The 21428-nt window shown below is 34.7% G+C and overlaps 1 protein-coding gene across 6 annotated transcripts in view; it reads right to left on the bottom strand.

Annotated features, from left to right (window-relative positions):
- Positions 1-21428, bottom strand: part of LOC306860169 (F-actin-monooxygenase mical1-like) — a 359843-nt gene that overhangs the window by 326842 nt on the left and 11573 nt on the right. For 2 of the 6 annotated variants that reach the window (XM_079401730.1, XM_079401729.1), the window contains exons 10-24: positions 21250-21376; positions 21053-21131; positions 20630-20777; positions 19339-19535; positions 15821-15930; positions 15380-15460; positions 14543-14726; positions 13534-13604; positions 10686-11427; positions 9522-9628; positions 6647-6754; positions 6120-6213; positions 5300-5387; positions 4876-4949; positions 2589-3936 (exon numbers count right to left, since the gene is read on the bottom strand). In XM_079401730.1, the coding sequence (XP_079257856.1) occupies positions 3737-3936; positions 4876-4949; positions 5300-5387; positions 6120-6213; positions 6647-6754; positions 9522-9628; positions 10686-11427; positions 13534-13604; positions 14543-14726; positions 15380-15460; positions 15821-15930; positions 19339-19535; positions 20630-20777; positions 21053-21131; positions 21250-21376 (2410 nt within the window). In that variant the 3' untranslated portion in view covers positions 2589-3736. Of the gene's footprint in view, positions 1-2588; positions 3937-4810; positions 4950-5299; positions 5388-6119; positions 6214-6646; positions 6755-9521; positions 9629-10685; positions 11428-13533; positions 13605-14542; positions 14727-15379; positions 15461-15820; positions 15931-19338; positions 19536-20629; positions 20778-21052; positions 21132-21249; positions 21377-21428 lie in introns of those variants that run through there. The other 4 variants (XR_013783364.1, XR_013783365.1, XM_079401732.1 and 1 more) reach the window with 2 other exon arrangements.

A 21428-nucleotide genomic window follows, 5' to 3' on the forward strand; every position in this document is an offset into this window, starting at 1 on the left:
ACTTACTGGTTTTGTGTGATGTGTTGAAGATTGATGTTACAAATTTTGCTCATTTAAATCTGAGTCATCAAGGTAACAGGCAGGCTGTCGAGAACGATACTCTTTAAAGCAAACAACTCAATCATTTTGCACCATATGCCACTGTTTTTCAGAAAGCGCGCTTGTATGAATTCATAGATATATTATAGATAGTAATACCAGCTCTTATTACAAATCAAAAACCTAATAAATTATTTTATGTTTTAAAAGAAAGTTAAAATAATTAAGTACAAAAATATTTTATAAAAATAACTGTAATAATTACTTAAAATTGTATATGTGTGTGTGCATATATATTTTATATATATATATATATATATATATTTTTTTTTTGCTGTAGTACAAGTAGAAATATGAACAACAACAACAAAAAAATCCTTATTGAACATCAGATTGTGTCCGAAAGCTTTTTTATAATTAATTTTCTCTCTCTCTGTCTTTCTCAAATCAAATTGATTCTCTGGAGAAGGATCAGCAAATGTAATTTAAAATGTATCAGTGATTAAAAAGGCCGTGATTGAGAAGCAGGCACATGCTCATCAAATCAAATGAGCATCTGTTGTGCTGCAGTAGAGCTCTTGATTGAGCAGCACACAGATGGATCTGCACTCACGGATGATGCCATATAATTACAGGTTTCTGCATCTGCTGAGAAGAGTGCGTCTGACCAGACACTAATTCACTATCTTTACTGATCTAAAACAAACTCCATCTCACTTCACCCTATATGAATCTGCAATGTGTGCTGCTCAGAAACCAGTTACCTGATCCAGTTCCTATCCAAACCATTAAGGCAGTACAGTTATAAAAACAAAAGAAAGAAAGAGAAGGTACACAGATACAAACCTCCTAAGAAAATGAACCAGGGTTTTATTATAGTAAAAGCGTAGCAACCAAGTTTTTTTTTTTTTGGTGTATTGATTACCATTAAACTATAGTTAATGTAGAAAAATGAATATAGAGATATAGTTTTGAATATTTTAAGATAGACAGAGCTTTGGATGGTTTCCATATACTTGTCTAGATCAGCTTTGATTAAAGAAAAGAGAGGTTTAGAGCCATTACATGTTTGAAGGGTGCTGTATGTCCCCACCAATGTCAAAATCAAACCTTGTCCTGGTCCTTGAGGATCCACTGATGAAGGAGGCCCTCTAGTGGCCTGATGTACCTTTTTTTTTTTTTAAACAACAACAATTGAAAGTGTAGACTGGAGACAGAAAATGGCATTTTATGAGACAGCAATGTAGTTACGTCTCCATTTCAGCAGATTTCATAAGGATATATTAGCAAAGGCTACAGTATGTGCAGAATCCAACCCTTACTACACTGTATACTAGCCTATACTATATATACACAAGTATGTCCATGTGAAAGCATTGTAGCTTACTTCTGCTTGAAAGATGTTATAATGTTTCACATACTCTGTTGAATAAAATCAGCCATGATGTCGATACTCAAAATCTCTTACACATTTTCTGATGTAAATCAAGGCTGTTTCCACAGCGCTGAAACCAAACCAAGAAGAAAACATCAAGTGCTAGATATTTTATTAGCATATTGAGTGAATTACTGTCCCCATAGAAAAGAAACCTCTGCTGTATGTAATGTGTGTGTGAACATATTTAAAGAAAAGAAATACAATCAGGGAGCAAAAGCAAACAGCAAATATTACACCACTGTTCCCAAAACACAAGCACAAAATTCCTCTCTGACAAGAATTAATGCCGCTAATTATTCTCAGTGCTCAAAAATGAAAATCACTTTACCAACCCATAAAAATACCAAGTAATAATTCTCTGTGGGAATTTCATTCAGCAAAGGAAAGCAGACTTTCTGCTTCTTCGTCTCTCCCCAAATGAATTCATGAACGACTGCTATATACCGTACAAACACTTTCAAATAATGACACACAAATATACGAAATATATCAATGGAAACCGGTCCCCTGAGAGTCAAAACCATGATCATGCAGAAAATATCAAAATTAACAATAATAATAATGTGTGAATTTCAGAAGAATAACAAAACACAATCATTTACAAGAAAAAAATAAATACATAATTGCACAAAAGCTCCTTGTGATATTGAATCTCTTGCTGCAAAGCTGTAATATATTCAATAATTATACAATGCAAGTGCTGTTTAAGACATGATACTGGCATCAGGCTACACCATTTCTGCCAAATACGACATCATAAATACGTAAATACCTTTATATAATATCTTTTAATGAGGACATTTTCTATGGAAGCTCATTTCTGCCACAGAATAAAAAAACTTTAAAAAAAAAAAGGTCATCTCAACTTTTTAATCTCGCAATTCTGACTCTTTTTCATACAATTGCAAGTTTAAATCTTGCAATTCTGATCATTTACATTTTACAAATTTAATTCTGTGTTTAAATTGAATTCCGAGTTAGAATTCTGAAATAAAAAAGTGGCGATTACTTTTTTTGGTTTCCACCAAGTAATTCCAATTTTTTTCTCAGAATTCTGACGACATTTCAGAAGTTTCATGGCATTTACCTTTTTTTTCCCTCAGAATTCTGAGTTTGCATCTCACAATTCTGTTTTTTATTTTTGTTGTTTTTTCCCAACTACATCTGGCAAATCATTTTTTATCTTGCACTTGCAAAAGTCAGAATTGTGAGTTGTGAGATAAAAACTCACAATCAGCTTTTTATTTTTTTTAATTGTGTTGCCAGAAATAAGCTTTAATAATTTTGATATCTAGAACATACATGACCTTGATAGACTCTTATAAAAGTGCGAGATGCAATACAAACATCTGCCCCAGTGAAGTCCATGTGTTTGAGCGTGAGAGTTTATGAGTCTGAAGCGAGACTGCCGCTGGTCTCGTCAAAGGCTGTGTCCGGGCAGTGAAGGATGTGCAGGTCCACAACACTTTCTACAGTCTCCAGAGTTTCTGTATTCATTTAAAAGCACGTTTATGTTGGAGCGAGACAGCAGCGGCTGGCGCTAGGTTCCAAATCTTCATAAATCTGTGTGCGCAGATGCTTTTAACTCTTTGGTTTTCAAGAGCAGAGTCTCTGCACAAAGATGTGCAATGTATGCATTTGTGCCTGCAAGTCATTGGGTTTGTTTATATTGTGTGATATAAGAGTCTTTAAAGAGACAATCCACCCAGAAATAAATATTCTATCATCATGTATTCACCCTCTAGTCAATATTTTCTATACTGTAAAATGTTCTATTTTCTATGCTATAAAACTAAATAGTGACCTGTTGAGGCTCAAAAATGACACCAAGTCATGGTTCGCTGAAAATTATAACTGGTTATAATTATACTGCAAAACTTGTTATGAGGCACATGAGAAGGGTTTTAATTTTTTGGCATTACTGAAACTAAACAAAGCTGTGAATTGAGACAGAAAAACGACTTTTACATGAAAGCCTAATACAACTTCACATTATTCATGTGGCTTCAAGAACTTGTAACTATTTTCATGATGATGTAATGGTGCTTTTTGTCCTTCTTGCCAGCCCTTGGTGACCTTTCAGTATTATTGTGTGGAAAAGAGAACATCATGCAACTTTTTCCTTTTGTTTTCCACAAAAGAGAACAAGTCACAGAAGGTTTGTAAAGGCATGAGGATGAGTAAATGGGGAGCTTTATGGTGAACTACTCTGTTAAGGTGTTGTGGCATTAAAAAACAAAAGCGTGTGTTTGTGGCATCTCAGTCCCAGAGCACCTGGGATGCTGCGATTGAATGTCTCTTGGCCTCCATTACGGAGTTCCCCAGCATTTCATCATTGACTTCCTTCAACCTCTTCTCCTCCAGGAAGGCCACCAGTGAATCCCTCATGTCCACCACGTCCAGCATCTCCTGCAGGATCTGATTCTCATGTTCTCGCTGCTCAGGGGTTTTCTCAGAGTCTACATGCACAAGAACATTGAAACACATTGTTCACATAAATAAAATTCAAATAAAGAATTTAACACCAAACTAATACTAACTTACTAATTATAAACAGTGTTTTACTATTTAAATAATTCTAATTTAATATTAATATTAAATTATTACAATAATTTAAAATGTTTAAAGTTATTTAATTTAATACAATCATTTATTTTTTGCCTTTTTGCTCATTGTGTTGGAACATAATATATTATTTTATATGATCATTATTAAATTATTATGAATATAATATAATTTCAATATTTACCATTATATAATTAAATATAATACATATTTTTATTATGTTTTGCTCATTGTGTTGGAGCATGCACAACAGCTAATTTAATATTTTTTTTACTATTAATTATTTAAATAATTAAAAATGTGTAAGAATTTAAATATTTAATATTACATAATTTAATCAACACAATGAGAAAAACCCACATTGTTTTTATTTGAAGCAATTGCATTAACAAACAACAACAGCTAAACAACAACAATAGTAATTATTATATTTAATATTCTTCTATTTATTACTATTATTTTTACTTTTACTTGAAGCTTTCATGACCAGATGGACTATTTATAATTCAATTGTCACATCACAGGACTATTAAATGACTATTTTATAAAGAGAACATATGACAAGTAACACTGTATTTCAATATTAATAATAATTTCATTCTGATTAAATATTTCTAAATTAATTAGAAATATTTAATATTAATGTTAATAAATTTAATTACATTTTTGTTATTATTATTAGTGTTGTTATTAACAATAACTAACTACAAAATATTAATAAAATATTATTTTTTAATGATTAGATAACAAATCAACACTGTATAGTACTATTTACAAACTGAAATATTAGCAAACTAATTTCTCGGTAAAATTAATCTGTTTTCATTTCCCACCATCCATTTCCATGCATCTCCGTAGCTCCATCTCTAACATGCCCTGTTTGTCTTCCAGCTCCAGCTGTCGAGACCTTTGAAACACAAAACCAGAATCACACAAAGATATTCTGCTGCTGTTAGCACAGCCTGTAATTTAGTTTCTGCATAGAGGATCCAATTGTGCACAATATATGCTAAATACATGCAAAGCGGTGGGTTAAATAAATGAGGTCACTCTAAGCATTCATCTTAAGCATTAGTGCTCGTCAAAGACATGCAGAAGAAAGAGGTTGCCAGGGGTAACAAGACGACGAGCTGGCTTTCAGGGAGGCTTGAGGTTTTTCTTCAACACATGCACTTGGAGCAATAACTGCTATTGAGCTCCTTAATGTTAACTGTATTAATGCTGACATGTTTTCTTTGTCACAGTGTTCAGACTTACGCAACCATAAGATCCGACTCCTCTGAGAGCAGATTGTTCTTCTCCTGGACCAGATCAATCCACTGATCAATCGTTTCAGGGTCTGAACCTAAAACACACAAAGAGTTAAAACAAGATCTCTTTATTCTCAGTCGTCACCACACTTTTGGCTTTACTCAACCAACCTATAGGGCATTCTGGGATGCTTACAAAACAGTACTGAAGGATTTTCCATGCATGCAGGGCACAAACAAGCTTCAATTCAATACTTAACTGACGATATAAAAGAAAATATAATAATCATATCATGACAAGAATCTCTATTTCAATAATAATAATTACTGAAATTGATTATTATTTAGAAATAAAAAATATTTGTTTCTAATTAATATGAAATATTTTAAACAATTCAGACATATTACATATGATATAATGTATTACAGAAATTAATAAAAATATTAAATTTTAAATTAAATTAATATTTTTATTACATTTATTTACCATGTGCAGCAATAGCTAGACCGAAATAATAAAATTAACAATAATAATAATTATTATTATTATTATTACTACTACACATTAAGTTTTCATGAATTTATAAAATAATAGACTGATGGACTTGTAATTCAATCCAAATTCATTTGTTAAATTTTTTGCTTGCATATGAATTTCTTTAAATTTATATTTAACAGACATCTCAGTGACTATCAGTGCTATGAGGGTTAACAAGTCGGATGGGTTTCAGTGTGAATTTAGCGCACAGTCTGACTGCTGTAGAATATGATGAAGTGAAATCATTAGCAGTGAATGTGGTTTTCTGTAGATGGATGAGATGTCATACCAGCCTCTCCTCTCAAAGCTCTCTCCAGCTCCACTCCTTTCTCCTCCAGCTCTTTAAAGGTCACTTCTATCTCATCCAGCCGTCTCTGAATCGTCTGTGGGGGTGGCAGAACCAGGACAGCATGACCAAATAAGAAAGAAAATCAGATACTTGATAGAAATTGATGCTGATGTTTCTTTTATTGGTAACACTTCGGTTCCGTTTGTTAACTACGATGCTTATACAATCTTAATCTTACTTAATCTAATACAATGCTTAATCTTAGTTAAGGTAAACATTTACTAATACTTCTTAAAATCAAAAGTTGTATCAGTTACAATTATTAAATGGACCTGAAACAACATACACAATGAACAGTTGTACTTTAATGTTAATGTTATGTAATGTATTAGCTAACGTTTACTAATGGGACCTTACTGTAAAGTATTACCTTTTGTTTAACATGCATATGCTTGTTACAATTATGGGAGACAATCTACATAGTTCAGACTTCTTCTGTGGTCTTTGAGGAGTGTGATCTTGCTCACCTGAGCTTTGTGGAAGCGCTGGATTTCACTCATCCTTGCTTTCCGCTCAAGAGTTTTCATCCTCTTTAGGTCGCGTTTCTCTGACTCAGAAATCTCAAAATCAGCCCCCTGAACACAGAAAACACAATCCCGAGTCAACGACTTCCTAGAGAACTGCTTTTAATCAGTCTACCAGAAAACATGATCACATGATCTAGTGTTTTCCCCACCAAAATAAGAGCTTGATAGTTTCAAAATTAAGAAAGCCATAAATAATAGTTTTTATTTTACAGTGAAATATTACAATATTAATGCTTCTTATTTATTTATTTAATACAGTGGCTAAATTAACAAAAAATATAACATCAGCAGGTGGAGACATTACCCAGCAGCACAGTAGTAATGACTTTATGAACTACTTTACTTCCAAGATTGAAACTATTAGAGATAAAATTGTAACCATGCAGCTGTCAGCCACAGTATCACATCAGATAGTATGCTATAGATCCCCTGAGGAACAATTTCACTCATTCTCTTCTATTGGAAATGAATTGTATAAACTTGTTAAATCATCTAAACCAACAACCTGTATTTTAGACCCTGTTCCATCTAAGCTCCTAAAACAGGTGTTTCCAGAAGTAATAGATCCTCTTCTGAATATTATTAACTCATCATTGTCATTAGGTTATGTCCCAAAAACCTTCAAACTGGCTGTTATTAAGCCTCTCATTAAAAAAACACAACTTGACCCCAAAGAATTAATTAATTACAGACCGATCTCGAATCTCCCTTTTCTGTCAAAGATATTAGAAAAGGTAGTATCATCACAACTATGTTCCTTCTCAGAGAAAAATTATATATGCAGGATTTCCAGTCAGGTTTTAGACCATATCATAGTAATGAGACTGCTCTCATTAGAGTTACAAACAACCTGCTTTTATCATCTGATCGTGGTTGTATCTCTCTATTAGTGCTACTGGATCTTAGCGCCACTTTTGACACTATCGACCACAACATTCTTTTAAATAGACTAGAAAATGATGTTGGCATTAGAGGAAGTGCACTGGCATGGTTCAAATCGTACTTATCTGACCGCCATCAATTTGTGGCAGTAAATGAAGAGGTATCATACCAATCATAAGTGCAGTATGGAGTACCTCAAGGCTCAGTACTTGGCCCCTTACTTTTCACACTTTACATGTTACCCTTGGGAGATATCATTAGGAAACATGGTGTTAGCTTTCACTGTTATGCTGATGATACCCAGCTCTATATTTCTTCGCGATCTGATGAAACTTGCCAATTTGCAAAAATAACAGAATGTATAGTTGATATCAAAAACTGGATGACTAGCAATTTCTTACTGCTAAATTCTGAAAAAACAAACTTTTGCATGTAATAACCTAGATCACTGTCTAATACTTGATGGCTGCTCTGTAAATTCTTCGTCATCAGTTAGGAACCTAGGCGTACTTTTTGATAGCAATCTTTCCTTCGAAAAACATGTTTCTAGGATTTGTAAAACTGCATTTTTCCATCTTAAAAATATATCTAAATTACGACCTATGCTCTCAATGTCAAATGCAGAAACATTAATTCATGCGTTCATGACCTCGAGGTTAGATTATTGTAATGCTTTATTGGGTGGTTGCTCTGCACGTTTAATAAACAAACTCCAGCTGGTTCAAAATGCAGCAGCTAGAGTTCTTACTGGAACCAGGAAGTATGACCATATTAGCCCGGTTCTGTCAACACTGCACTGGCTCCCTATTAAACATCGTATACATTTTAAGATCTTGCTAAAGCCCTGAATGGTTTGGCACCTCAGTATTTGAGTGAGCTCTTATCGCATTATAGTCCTTCACGTCCGCTGCGATCTCAAAACTCTGGCCATTTGATAATACCTAGAATATCAAAATCCACTGCGGGAAGCAGACACACTCAGTTTAAATCTAGATTAACGACCCATCTCTTTAACCTGGTTTACACATAATACACTATCGCATTTCTATAATTCAAATCCTGTAAAGGATTGTTAGGCTGCATTAATTAGGTCAACCGGAACCGGAAACACTTCCCAAAACACCTGATGTTCTTGTTACATTGTTAGAAGAATGGCATCTACGCTAATATTAGTCTGTTTCTTTCTTATTCCGAGGTCACCGTAGCCACCCAGATCCAGACTGTATCCAGATCAGATGGTGGATCAGCACCTAGAGATGACCTCTACAGCCAGGACACCTAGATGAGCCCCAGAGACTGATCCCCAGTGAAGACCCTGTATCCAAGACGGCCATCGGGACAAGACCACAGGAACCAGATGAGTCCTTTGTACAATCTGATTCTGCTTTAGCCTAGATTTAAACTGCTGATTTTGTCTGGCCAGAGGAGAATGACACTATTTCAACAAACTATTTCCCCGTCTAAATACTGTAACGCCACCCAGCTTTATATCAAGCCGATGTAAACCTGCTTTGACAAAACTTGCATGGTTAAAAGCACTATACAAATAATATTGACTTGACTTTACTTATTTGGCTTAATATCTGCATTTAATAGTAATAATAATAATAGTCATATTGATCACGTCACATAATCACAAAATGTTTGGCCAAATTATGCAGCCGTACAAAAAAGCATAGCAAAGGTGGAAGGTTTTACATTTTAAACCCCAGTCCAAATTTTTATCAGATATTTTCCCCAAATCATCCAGCCTTTGTTCATGAAGTGGCATCATAATCAAGTTTCTATTCTGGGCAGTCATGCTCAAGTATCAACAAAATAACTGCATATTCTTCTTGTTTGTAGAAAATGTCATGCATACAAATTTGGCCTTCTGACCAAACCTAGGGCCGTTCCTCTAGTACTACAAATACCACTTTGAATACTACCTCACCTTGCAATCCAAATAATGGTCTTCTCCTTGAAGATCCTCTTCATTCTCCTCATCGTCAACACCTTCGTTATCGTCTTCTGATACATAATGATCTGGTTGAGCTCGTTCTAATAAAAATCATAGCAAAATCAGCTACTAAAAATGAATCTTAACCTAGAGATGTTCAGTACTAAAAGATATTAGTACACATAATAATACTCAGTAATATTTTTGATTTGGCTTCACTGACACTGAATGAGAACAAAACTTAAACATTATTGTATTCTGTGGAGCTGCTTTATAGCTGAATTTAATTTGTTTCATAATTGACCCAAAAATGAAAATTTCATCATTTTATCATCATTTACCAAGCCTCAAGTTGTTTCCAAACCTGTATGAGTTTCTTTCTTCTGTTGAACACAAAAAGGCATTCTAAACATGCTAAATGATTAAATGTAAACAATGTTGGTAGCCATTGATTTAAAAAAAATACAATGGAAGTCAATGGGTACCAGCTATTCTTCACAATCTTCTTTTGTGTTCAAGAGAAGAAAGAAACTCATACTAGTTTGAAACAGGATTTAGTTGAGGATGAATAAAATTTGTTTTTGTCTTTTCTTTCATTTTTATATCAAATAATTACTCTTTTGATCAGTCTACCAGCTGGTGTTTTCAGCAGTTTTCCACCAAAACTAAAGCTTGATGGTTTGAAAATTAAGACAGAAATAAATATTAGCATTGTATAGTACAGCTGTACTGTAAATATTCTAATTATTACTGTATTATTTTATTAAATACTATTTACTAGTCATTTTCTTTAATACTTAGACAATATTATTATTAATAATAATAATACTTATCAACAAATGTAACAACAACAACAACAATAATAATAATAATATTTTATTACATTTTATTAGTCACGTTGATAGATAATCACAAGATTTTAGGCCAAATTGCTTTTATTTTATTTTATTGAACTATTGTCTTTTCTTTTAGAGCTGCTTTACAGCAGAATTTGACTTTGTCTCATATTTGAAGAAGTTTGCTATTTTTACACAAGTCTGTTAACAGAATTTTAACAAAGTCCTGCTTATTAACTCTGAAGCTTTTGAAACAATCTGTATTGTATAAAGCGCTATCTAAATAAAGTTGACTTGACTACCAAAAATGTTGACTCCTAACCTGGAGGTGCGACTCTGAGGACGCTGAAGCGCTGCTGCAGTCGAGGTGAAGACAGATTCCACGGGGAAAACTTGGAGCGCAACTTTCCGTGTTGCGAGTGTGCGGAAGGTGGCGGTTCACTCTTCCTTCTCATGCAGCGCCGGTTCCGCTGGTCCCGCAAGCTCACGCCGGTCGCGGTGCCTCCGCTCCAGTAGCCCTCCTCCTCACCTGCTTCGTGCTGCTTGGAGGAAGAGGAGGTGGAGGCGGCAGAAGACGAGGCGGGCGTCTCCGAGTCTGAATCCTGGCTGAGCAGGTCAGCCTTCTCCTCTTCGCTCAGTTGAAGTTTACGCAGCGACGGTTTGGATTCCGGAGTTTCCTCTTGGTTCTGCTCCGGTTCCTCGGGGGTATTTGAAGGTTGAGGCACCACGTTATGGACAGTGCGAGGTTTTGGGAGTGGAGCTCTGGACGACCGGGGGGCTGGCACTGGAACGGACGGACTGCTGTTATTTTGTTGGTTCTCGATGCATGTGCTCTCTGGATTGAGCTCTGGGGGTTTGTTCGATTCATGAGACTTGGATGGGGGTTGGTCTTCTTGCTCTGTGAGAGTGAGACACTCAGTCGATTCTTCAAAGTCAGGGTCAACGGAGATCTTGTATGAGCCCTTCCGTCTTACAGAGACGTGTGGAGGTGGGGATGAAATCTCCACTGTTTTACCATTTTTCTCCTTTTCATCCTCCTCATTAAGGCCATTTTCGATTTGATTCTAGAAAATGGAAAAACATAACATTATCATGATATTTTGGAACAGACATATTTTGTGCAAGTGTGTGAACTGTTACACTGCGAAATGGTTTTAGACACAGACATGTGTCAAAATACAATTCATATGTACTACTGTTCAAAAGTTAGTGGTCGGTATGATTTTTTAAATATTTTGAAAGTCTCTTATGCTCATCAAGACTGCATTTATTTGATAGAAAATACAATAAAAACAGTGAGATATTATTGCAATTTAAAATAACTGGTCTCTATGTGGATTTATTTTAAAAAATTATTTATATTTGTACTGCAAAGTTGAATTTTCAGCAACATTACTTCAGCGTCACATTTTCCTTCAGAAATCATTCTAATATGTTGCTTTGCTGCTCAAGAAACATTTCTTATTATCAATGTTGAAAACACAGTATTTTTGTGGAAACATTTGTAAAACATTTTTCAAGATTCTTTAATGAATCAAAAACAATCCGATCAGTTTGATTTTAAACTAATAACTTTAATGACATATACAGCTTACAACTAACAGTGAGACTAGGTTACTAACTGACTGTTTTTATTATTTGTACTTAGAGATACACATCATGACTTAGTGTCCTAGAAAAAAATTACTAAACCACTAAAAAGACTAAAGGCTAATAAGAAGTAAAATGTCATTAACTTAACATAATTTAATAATGAAAAAGCTTCTTTTTTTTTTTTTTTTACAAACACAATTTCTGAAATAAAGTTCATATTTATATTACACAATATTTAGTAAATTATATTAATTTGAAAATAAATATGTATTAAAATGTTATAACACTGTAAATTTAAGTGATTTTTTCGGCTGTGGCAATATATCAGTCAACCATTATTGGCAATAGTATAGCATTGCTCACAAAGACATTTCAAATCAAGCAGCTTTCTGTTGATTAATATGCATAACCATCTTTAATCGATTCAAAATCCTTGTGGGAAAATCTTTTGCCCGCATGCAAAACTCCTGGTTGCATGAAATCCTGTTGAAATGCCTCAATTTTAACTGAAATTTTGCAGAATAGCAGTAAATGTGAAAGAGTGTGCGATATGTATTGTCTACAATAATATCGCAACTGTTTTAACAATGTGCGAACTGACATTATCATGTGTGTATATGCAAAAAACTAACAAAAACACATCGAGAGTCCAAAAGCATTCACTGCGTGATGAAGCATATTAAGAATGTAACCATAATTCAAGTTACGAAAGCAAAATATTGTTTAATAATTATCATTATTGAAAAAATACAAAAATATGAAGATATTAATTAAATTGTCAATATAACACACCCCCGCACCTTAACACAATAATGCACATGAAGTATGTACAATTGGAAAGCAGACTTGCTAAGGATTCTCATCTTCAGTTGTGCATTAGCATTATGTTGCTTTAAAATGAGTAGTACTAAAACGGCCTGTCTTTAAATCATACAGCTGTGACTGCAAAAAACATCAGAAGCTCACAGAAAACTGTATCAGCTCTGAGGAGTCTTATGACCAACCACTAGAATCCAATCCCACAAGCATTACTTTACACAGACGCCCTCTTCACACACACACACACACACACACACACACACACTCCACAGAAACTTATTCACAGCACAATCTCAGCGTTAAACACCCTTCTGCACAAGAGCAGGAGAGGAAAGGACATGCTTTCCCTGACACAGCAGCTGACCCACATTAGTTCTCGTCATCATATGTTGTTTCATAAGAAATAACTCAATATATCTTAGTGAAGAAAAAGACCATCTGTCTATCATACCATCATAACATATTTAACGAAACTTACACACATAACAGCTCAACCTATCTCTTTATGTTTGCACTATGATCATTATTAAAATGATAAAAAATTGGACCTGAGAAAAAACTATTACTATGGTATCAAGTCCAAATAAATCAATTTCATATCTATTTTTGCGTATATGAACTATAGAACTATGGCTTAATAACGAAAGTTATTATGCTCCACACAATCTCTGAGCAATATCTTTCCAGTATCCTCACAAGAGATCCGACAGTAAATAGGAGGCAATCAAGCGTCTCATTAGCTCTGATGTTATTCATACCTGTGAGCCTCTGTGACCTTCATCCCCCTCCTCTTCCTCAGCTGCTGAGTGCAGCTCACAGTAGAATCTCCCTGAAGACAAATCAAATTCAACATGTTCTGGACTGTTAATATCAAGGGCTGTAACACTGATGTACACGCTTTTTTTAGACAAGGGGTAAATTATTGAACAAGCCCCACAAGCAGGATCATTTCAGAAGATCTCTTTTTGAAGGGCTGCATAGGTGGTTGATTGTAATTTAATTTAAGTGTTGTAATAATTAGAACCTAATAAAACAGCATTCCACACTGTGCAAGTTATGAATAGCTTTAAAAGCTTATGTAATAATTTATATAACATCAAGATGTTTCAGTCCTTATGACAGCAGATGAGAAACACGTGCATGATAAATAATCAAATAAATTGCATTATGTAACATAATAAATATATATTTAAAAAAAATCAATACTGACATATGTATATACATATATATATATATATAGTTCAGAAATTATGAAAAATTATATACGTATTTAGGCTTACTTTTACCTACTCTGTTACTCGTTGATCTACAAAAATAAAATAAAAATAAATAAAGTATTAATAAAAAATAAAGTAAAATAAAAAAGTATAATAAGGTAAAATAAAATTATGTATAATAAAGCTAAATAAAATGAAGTATAATAAAATAATAATAAAGTATGAAGTATAAATAAAATAAAGTATAATAAGGTCAAAAAAAAAAAAAATTAAAAAATTAAATTAAAATTAAATAAAAAAAAATAGAATAAAATTAAATGAAGTACAATAATGTAAAATAAAATGAGGTATAATAAAGTAAAATAAAATAAAAATAATAAAATAAAATATAAATCAAATTTATATTAGGGACTTTTATATTAGTTTTATATATTATATATAAAACTAATATAATATATTATATATTTTATATTATTTTTATATATTTTTATATTTTATATTTATATTATATTAGGGATTATTTTGGCATGACCATGTATCCCAGGCTTACCCGTGTTGGAGTGAAAAGTGTATCCGCCCTGCCGCAGAGTGGAGCCACATTGATAACAATTGAAACAACTGCGATGGAAGAACTTGCCCTCAGCACTTCCTCTCTCCAGCACGTATAGATGCTTGTTGCAGAAATAACAGAGCTCACTGCTGCCAGCCTCTGATGAGGCCATGGGCACAACAGGCTGGACAATTAGACATTAATTAGACAAGTTTAAGATACTGCACATATAATTACTATGGAGCAATGCATTACAAGAATTTACTCTTTTTTTTTTTTTTAACTAGGGAGGAATATTTGCCCCCTGGAATAAATTTACTTGCAATATTTTTTTATCTTTACGATTTACAAGGCATTTGAAATTTGAAAATTTGAAATTCTCTTTGTGAACCATTATGATTTTATCAGATCAAATCTGTCATTTTTCATCTAACTGCAGTTTTACATTTTTAGAAATGCTGGGAGCATTTTAAAAGACACATTAAATAAAATATATTAAAAATGTATTATTAAACATAAGCTTAAACATTTAATGTTTAAAAAACATTAATTAATACAAAAATAAATTCATTACAGATGGGTTTTTCTGTCCAAATATTTTTGTCACTTTCAGTCACTTTCAGAGGTTTTGTCATTTCTAATCCTGATCTGAGAGAATATTTCTTCATTTTAAGCCTGATACATAATTAAGCCACCCATATCTATAGGTCTGCACATCATTTGTGTTCAATCGCAGAAATAACAACAGAATATCTGTCTTCACCCCTAACAGGCGTTAACTGCATTGCAACAACACTACTGCACTGTTTGATTGAGAAACTAGATTTCTCCACTTACCATTTCTTCTTTCGCATTCTTCTCCTCCTCTTTCTCCTTCATCTTCTGCTGTCTTGGTCCTTTCTCCGATGCCAGTCGGTCCTGAGAGACACGGGTCACATGATCTCATTTACAGCTCAGGTTACGTAATGTGGCGACAGCAGATCGACAGAAATAAACAATCCTGCACCACAAACACGCAGCAAGCAAACTATAGCATCCTTTTTGTCTCGTCCTCTTATCATTCGTTTAACTTCCTCATTGTGGCGACAGCATGGGAGTAATTAGCTTTGGCAACAGCTGTGTGTGTAACGGGGGCGTTTAGTTGTGGTTCGTTACGATAGCGATTGCACATGGCTTCATGCTCTATTTAATCCAACACACTACACATGACCTTTGACAGGCACCACTGCTACAATGTCAACAATACATGTACATGATAACAGGCAGGTGTTTGTGTACCTTGCGTCTTTGGATGGAGTTGCGCTTGAGCGTGTTGAGGAAGAAGGCGGCCGAGCGGGTTCTGGACAGCGAGAAGGTCTTGATGTTGGGCAAGAGGCTGTTGGAGCGTTCTGAGGAAGACAAGAGGAGTGAAAATAGTGAGATGCAAATAAATGATGCAAAATACAGCTGCATGAATGTGGCAAAGAAATAAAAATGTTATGTAAAAGTCAAAATGATTAAATATATTTGCAAACCACAAATAATGACCAACAATCATAAAAAAAGACATTATGTATATATAACATGTCCAAAAACATGATCTATTATTTAAGCTTTTCATACTGCAGCAAAACCAGAAACACTGTAATTCAATAACTCAGAGAAAGGGCATACATATACATATAAATAATAAACTTATCGCAAGCAGCGATGGCGGGCCCAAACCGTCAGTGCAACAAGAAAACGGTGCACAGCGAGCACATGCATTTACAGTAACCCTCTGGCAGTCTGGTTTTAAGGGATACAGGAATTAAAGGGTTAATCCAAACCATCAAGACTGTGAAAGACTGTTAATTTAATAAATTGCCAGGGCAACACCGTTGAAGATATCCAAAATCTGTTCGCATTTTAAGTTCCTCAATGTTTTGGCATCATGTAGACAAAGTTTGGTTTGTTTAGTATAATTCTCCTCTGAGAAGTATGCATTAATTCACAGCCTGATTTCCCCAAAAATTGACATTCAAGCAAACATAACCGGCTTCCTGTTGGTCGTAGCTAATGAGTGTAAATTAGAAAGTTGCCCGGCTTGATGAGAACAATGTATGTACCAAGTTTGGTGACTGTAGCTAAAACTAACCCCCCATGTTTTGTCAAAAGGTGGCGCTATAGAGTGCCTCTTCCACGCCCGTTTATGAGCTTTTGCCAGTGTCTAACTATCATTAATACTGATATGTGTGTTGAGTTTTATGAAATTCTAATCATGTTATCTGCCTCAAAATCACCGGAATAGAATATTGAAGTTTAACACGTTGCCATGGCAACAGTATTCTAGATATCAATATTCCCTTCACAATTTTACATCGGCCGTGTTTTGACATTATTCTGATGAAGTTTGAAGCAAATCGAGTAAAAATAAGATGCTGAATTCAAAGCATTTTGAAAATGAGACACTTCCTGCTGTCATTTGGTGGCGCTATAACTTTGACTCATAATTGTCGCATTGATGCGATTGGCATCATACCACAAACAAACCACTGAAGTTTGATCAAAATCAGACAATGTATGAAAACTTTATTAAACACTTCCTGTCTCTCAATTCTCGCCATAACTTCATTGCCTCGCCACGGGCAAACCATTCGAGATATCAAAAATGGTGCTCATCTGTTGGAAATCCTGGGAGGACTATATCAAATTCCAGAGCATGAGCTTTTTAAACAGCCCTGAACAGCCAACTTCCTGTTGGGCGGAGCCTATGACATGCAGCGCAAAAGTTGTTCGGCTCAATGAGTTCTATATGTGTACCGAGTTTCATATGAATGTGTGTAAGTATGTGTGAGCTATACATCAAGTTTTCTGTCTGTGTTTCAGGGGGCCCGTATAACCCCTGTGCCATGCCCGGGTCCCAGCCTCTGCGTATATGTCCCAGCCTCATATACGTGTGTGTGTGTGTGTGTGTGTGTGTGTGTGTGTGTGTGTAATACAAAATGTAAACATATAAATAAATAAATATTAATAAGCAAAATAAAAATAGCAAAATCTTAAAAGCATATTTTAGATTTAAAATAAAACAAAACAAATACAAAAATAAATATATTAATAAGCAATAACAAAATAATAATAATAATAATAAAAACATTGTATTTCACATGTAGTTAAAAAATAAATTTTAAAATATTCTTAATTTTAATAATTAATCATTAAAAAATTATAAAATAAATTTATTTAAAATAAATGTAGTGCAAACATTGTGAATTGTAAATTAAACAATGTCTTAAAATGTCTTTAAATCCTGAACATCATTAACCATATCATACATGCATAATTGAAGAAGAAAAGCGTTATTTATAATCTCTTTCATAATCCAGAATAATCTTACATAAACTGTGCATTTTAGATGCAATTCGCTGGATGGCTTTAGCAATATATAAAAATGAATGCAAAGTAAAATAAAACAATAATAAATAATCACATGAATAAATAATAAAATAACTTCCTACCCTTTAAACTGGACCAAATACGAGTTGTCACATTCAATATGCGGTTTGCAGTATCGTGTTAGAGATGAGCTGTATCGGATCCCACCCCCTTCCCCAGAATACACACATCCACAGCCTGCGTGAGTGACAGCTCAACCTGGAGCACATCTGTGTGAGATCCCCTCCCAAACACAGCATCCAACAACTAAACGCTCAATCCTGCTCTCTAAAGCCCCTTTAATGGCTGCGACTCCTCTTCTGCAGATGGCGTTTTGTAATCCGTCTCAGAGCAGTGCGTGTCGAGGCTGGACTGACATCCACTCCCACCCAATCTCCCATAAGCTGCTGATTTCTCCCCAGCTGAGTGCATTTACTGCTGCAGACTACAGCAGAATACTGCCCATTCACAGCAGTGCATGCTGGGAAGGGGTCTTAAAGAGACAGCTGACCTGATTTCAGGCGGTTATGAAGATGCTATTATGTGTGCTAGGACATTCATTAGCCTGTTTCTCTTTGATGCTCGGGAAATGACTTTTTTCCCCTGAATTTTGATACAGATCGTGCATTGAAACAAAGCTGAAAATTCACAGTTGAGAAATCACGACAATTTTGTCACAACATGTTAACATACACTACGGTTCATAAATCTGGGGTCAGTAAGATTTTTTTTTTTTTTTTTAAAGAAATAAATATTTTGATTCCGCAATGATGAATTAAATTGATCAAAAGTGAAAGTTAAGGCATTTATAATTACTAAAGATTCTATTGCTTCAAATAAATATGGTTCTTGTGAACTTGCCAATCAAAGAATTTATTTTTTTGTTGTGTTCAACATTTATAACAATTGCAAATCAGCATATTAGAATGATTTATGAAGGATCATGTGACACTGAAGACTGGAGTAATGATGCTGAAAAATCAGAAATTGTAATAATATTTTGTAATATTGCTTTATTTTGGATAAAACAAATGCAGCCTTGATGAGCAGAAAAGACTTCAAATATATATATATAAATCTCACAGACCCTACACTTTCAATCAGTAGTGTATGACTGCCTTTACTCACAAAAATTTACCTTTTGTAATTTTTTATTACAACAATTTATCTGTAATCCACACTACAAAAAAAAAACAGCTGTGTGAACTATGCCAGTATGCATAGGTTTGCCAGTCATAACAGAAGTAATTGTAAAATACAGATACTGTACAAGTCTTAAAGGCAAAAGGGCTGAGACTGAATAAGCAATGTAGATACAACCAATATATTGTATTATATATTTCAGACAATCAGTAAAAGTGTATTTCAAAGTTATGAATGCCTCCAGAAATGGCCTTGATTACCTGCTGGTGTATGTTTCTCAGTGAGAGCGTTGCGTATCTGTGTGAGGTAGACGACCATAGACAGCTGGTCGATTTTCCCGCAGGCGGTCATTTCACTGGCACGCATGACAGGAGTGATGCCAAACTCTCTCTCCATCAGGCCAAAGGCCAACTTATTGTTCCCGGTGAAATTATATTCATCTAGAGAAGACATGTCACTGAAAGAGAGGAAAACATGCATATCATTTGCATTTCTTTACTGTTGCAGGTATTATAGGTCTATCTATCTATCTATCTATCTATCTATCTATCTATCTATCTATCTTCAAAAGTTTGGGGTTAGTAATGTTTTTTGACAAAAGTCTCTTCTGCTCACCAAGGCTGCATTTATTTGATCCAAAATACAGTAAAAAAACAATACTATAGTGAAATGATATTACAAATAGAAATAAATGTTTTCTTTTGGAATATATTTTAAAATGCAATGTATTTCAGTGATGGTAAAACTGAATTTTCAGCAGCCATTACTCCAGTACTGGAAACTGTGCAGGGTCCTTGTTATTTTGTTTTCAAGATTCTTTGATTAACAGCATTTGTTTGAAACAGAACTCTTTTGTAAAATTATAAATTTTTTAACTGTCACTTTTGATCAACGAAATGCATCCTCGCTGAATAAAAGTAGTAATTTCTTTTTAAAAAAATCTTATTGACCTCAAACTTTCTGTATCTAGCAAGAACTTTTCAAAGCAAAACTGAGCTCTGCATGTTTAATCAGACACTAGTCTCGCATAGACTGACGGCTGAAGGTCTGGGAACTTTGGTCGCTTTGAATGGCCAAGGCCTGCCCAAGAGGGCATATGACTGACAGGTAAAGCAACCAATCACGTTTCGTTTTGTGCCGCATCATGTTTCGGGGAGTGGGAATGTCGCCACAATAACAGACTCTCAGACGTATTTTAAAGATTCTATGCCGCAAACTTAAATTTTTCACATACTTTTGAAAATCCAGTGTTTAGTTGATCCTGATAAGCGCTTGTCGTCACAGTTGTAAACACGACGGCTTTCTTCTTTCGTGAGGGGGTTTGGCGCCACGGCATTTTTGTTTCCAGGCGGAACGTTAAAGAATGCGACACACATGTCTCCCGGAAATCCTGTATAATTCAACCAATCCGATGACGACTTCGAAACTCCTGAAGTGTTTCTAGATAAGTGTGGCATATGCATCAGACGTTTAGCCAACGTCCGTGGCGTCTGAGGCTGAGACTAATCAGAGACTAATATTCTTGTTCGCTGTTGGTTAAGGTGATCTTACATGAGTTCAGGTCTGAAGTTGTGGATGAGAGAGCAGAGAGCCATCCCAGACCTCCAAGATTCGCTCAGGTCTTTCACCTTCACATGTTCATACCCTACGGTGTTCTTCTGACACCAGGACAGCAGATCCTCCAGACGCCTGATAGAGTCTAAACACACCAATTCAGTTCATCACTTCACTGTAAAGTCTGAGCTTGTTCATTTTTGAGATGTTAACAGTAATATAATGATAATATATTAACGGATATACTGCATATTATTTAAAAACAATATTGCAAGAAATGGCTATATATATACATACACACATACACACACACATATATATATACATATTACATATAACACACAGTCATGTATATATACACAAAGTATAGTAAGTATACGTAAGTTAAGGTGTACCTAAGTTAAGTCGTATGGCACTTACCTTTTTTAGGGTTAGTTTTTATGATAGGTTTCATCATTTTGTTGGCTTTACCGCCCTCTATATCATATAGACGCTTGATCTATAAATTGAACACAAACTGTCTTCATTAAAAACTCTATGATGATAAAAAAACACTTCCATTGCTAGTTACAGTATTTCAGGCGGCTTTTGCATGCGTCTAGGACTGTGTGTTTGACCTGCACGGGTTTGATAGAGGACAGGTTGGCGTTTGGGTAACGTGTGGATGGATCGATGCTGTAGGTGGCGTAGTTCTTGCTGGTGTTTTCTGGAGTCGTTTGAGAGAGTAACTGATACACGCTCTCCCTGTAAAAGAGACGCACAGCATCAAGCACTACTGTACTAACTGACACATACA

The sequence above is a fragment of the Barbus barbus genome, assembly GCF_936440315.1.
Source record: "Barbus barbus genome assembly, chromosome: 41".
Taxonomy (NCBI): domain Eukaryota; kingdom Metazoa; phylum Chordata; class Actinopteri; order Cypriniformes; family Cyprinidae; genus Barbus; species Barbus barbus.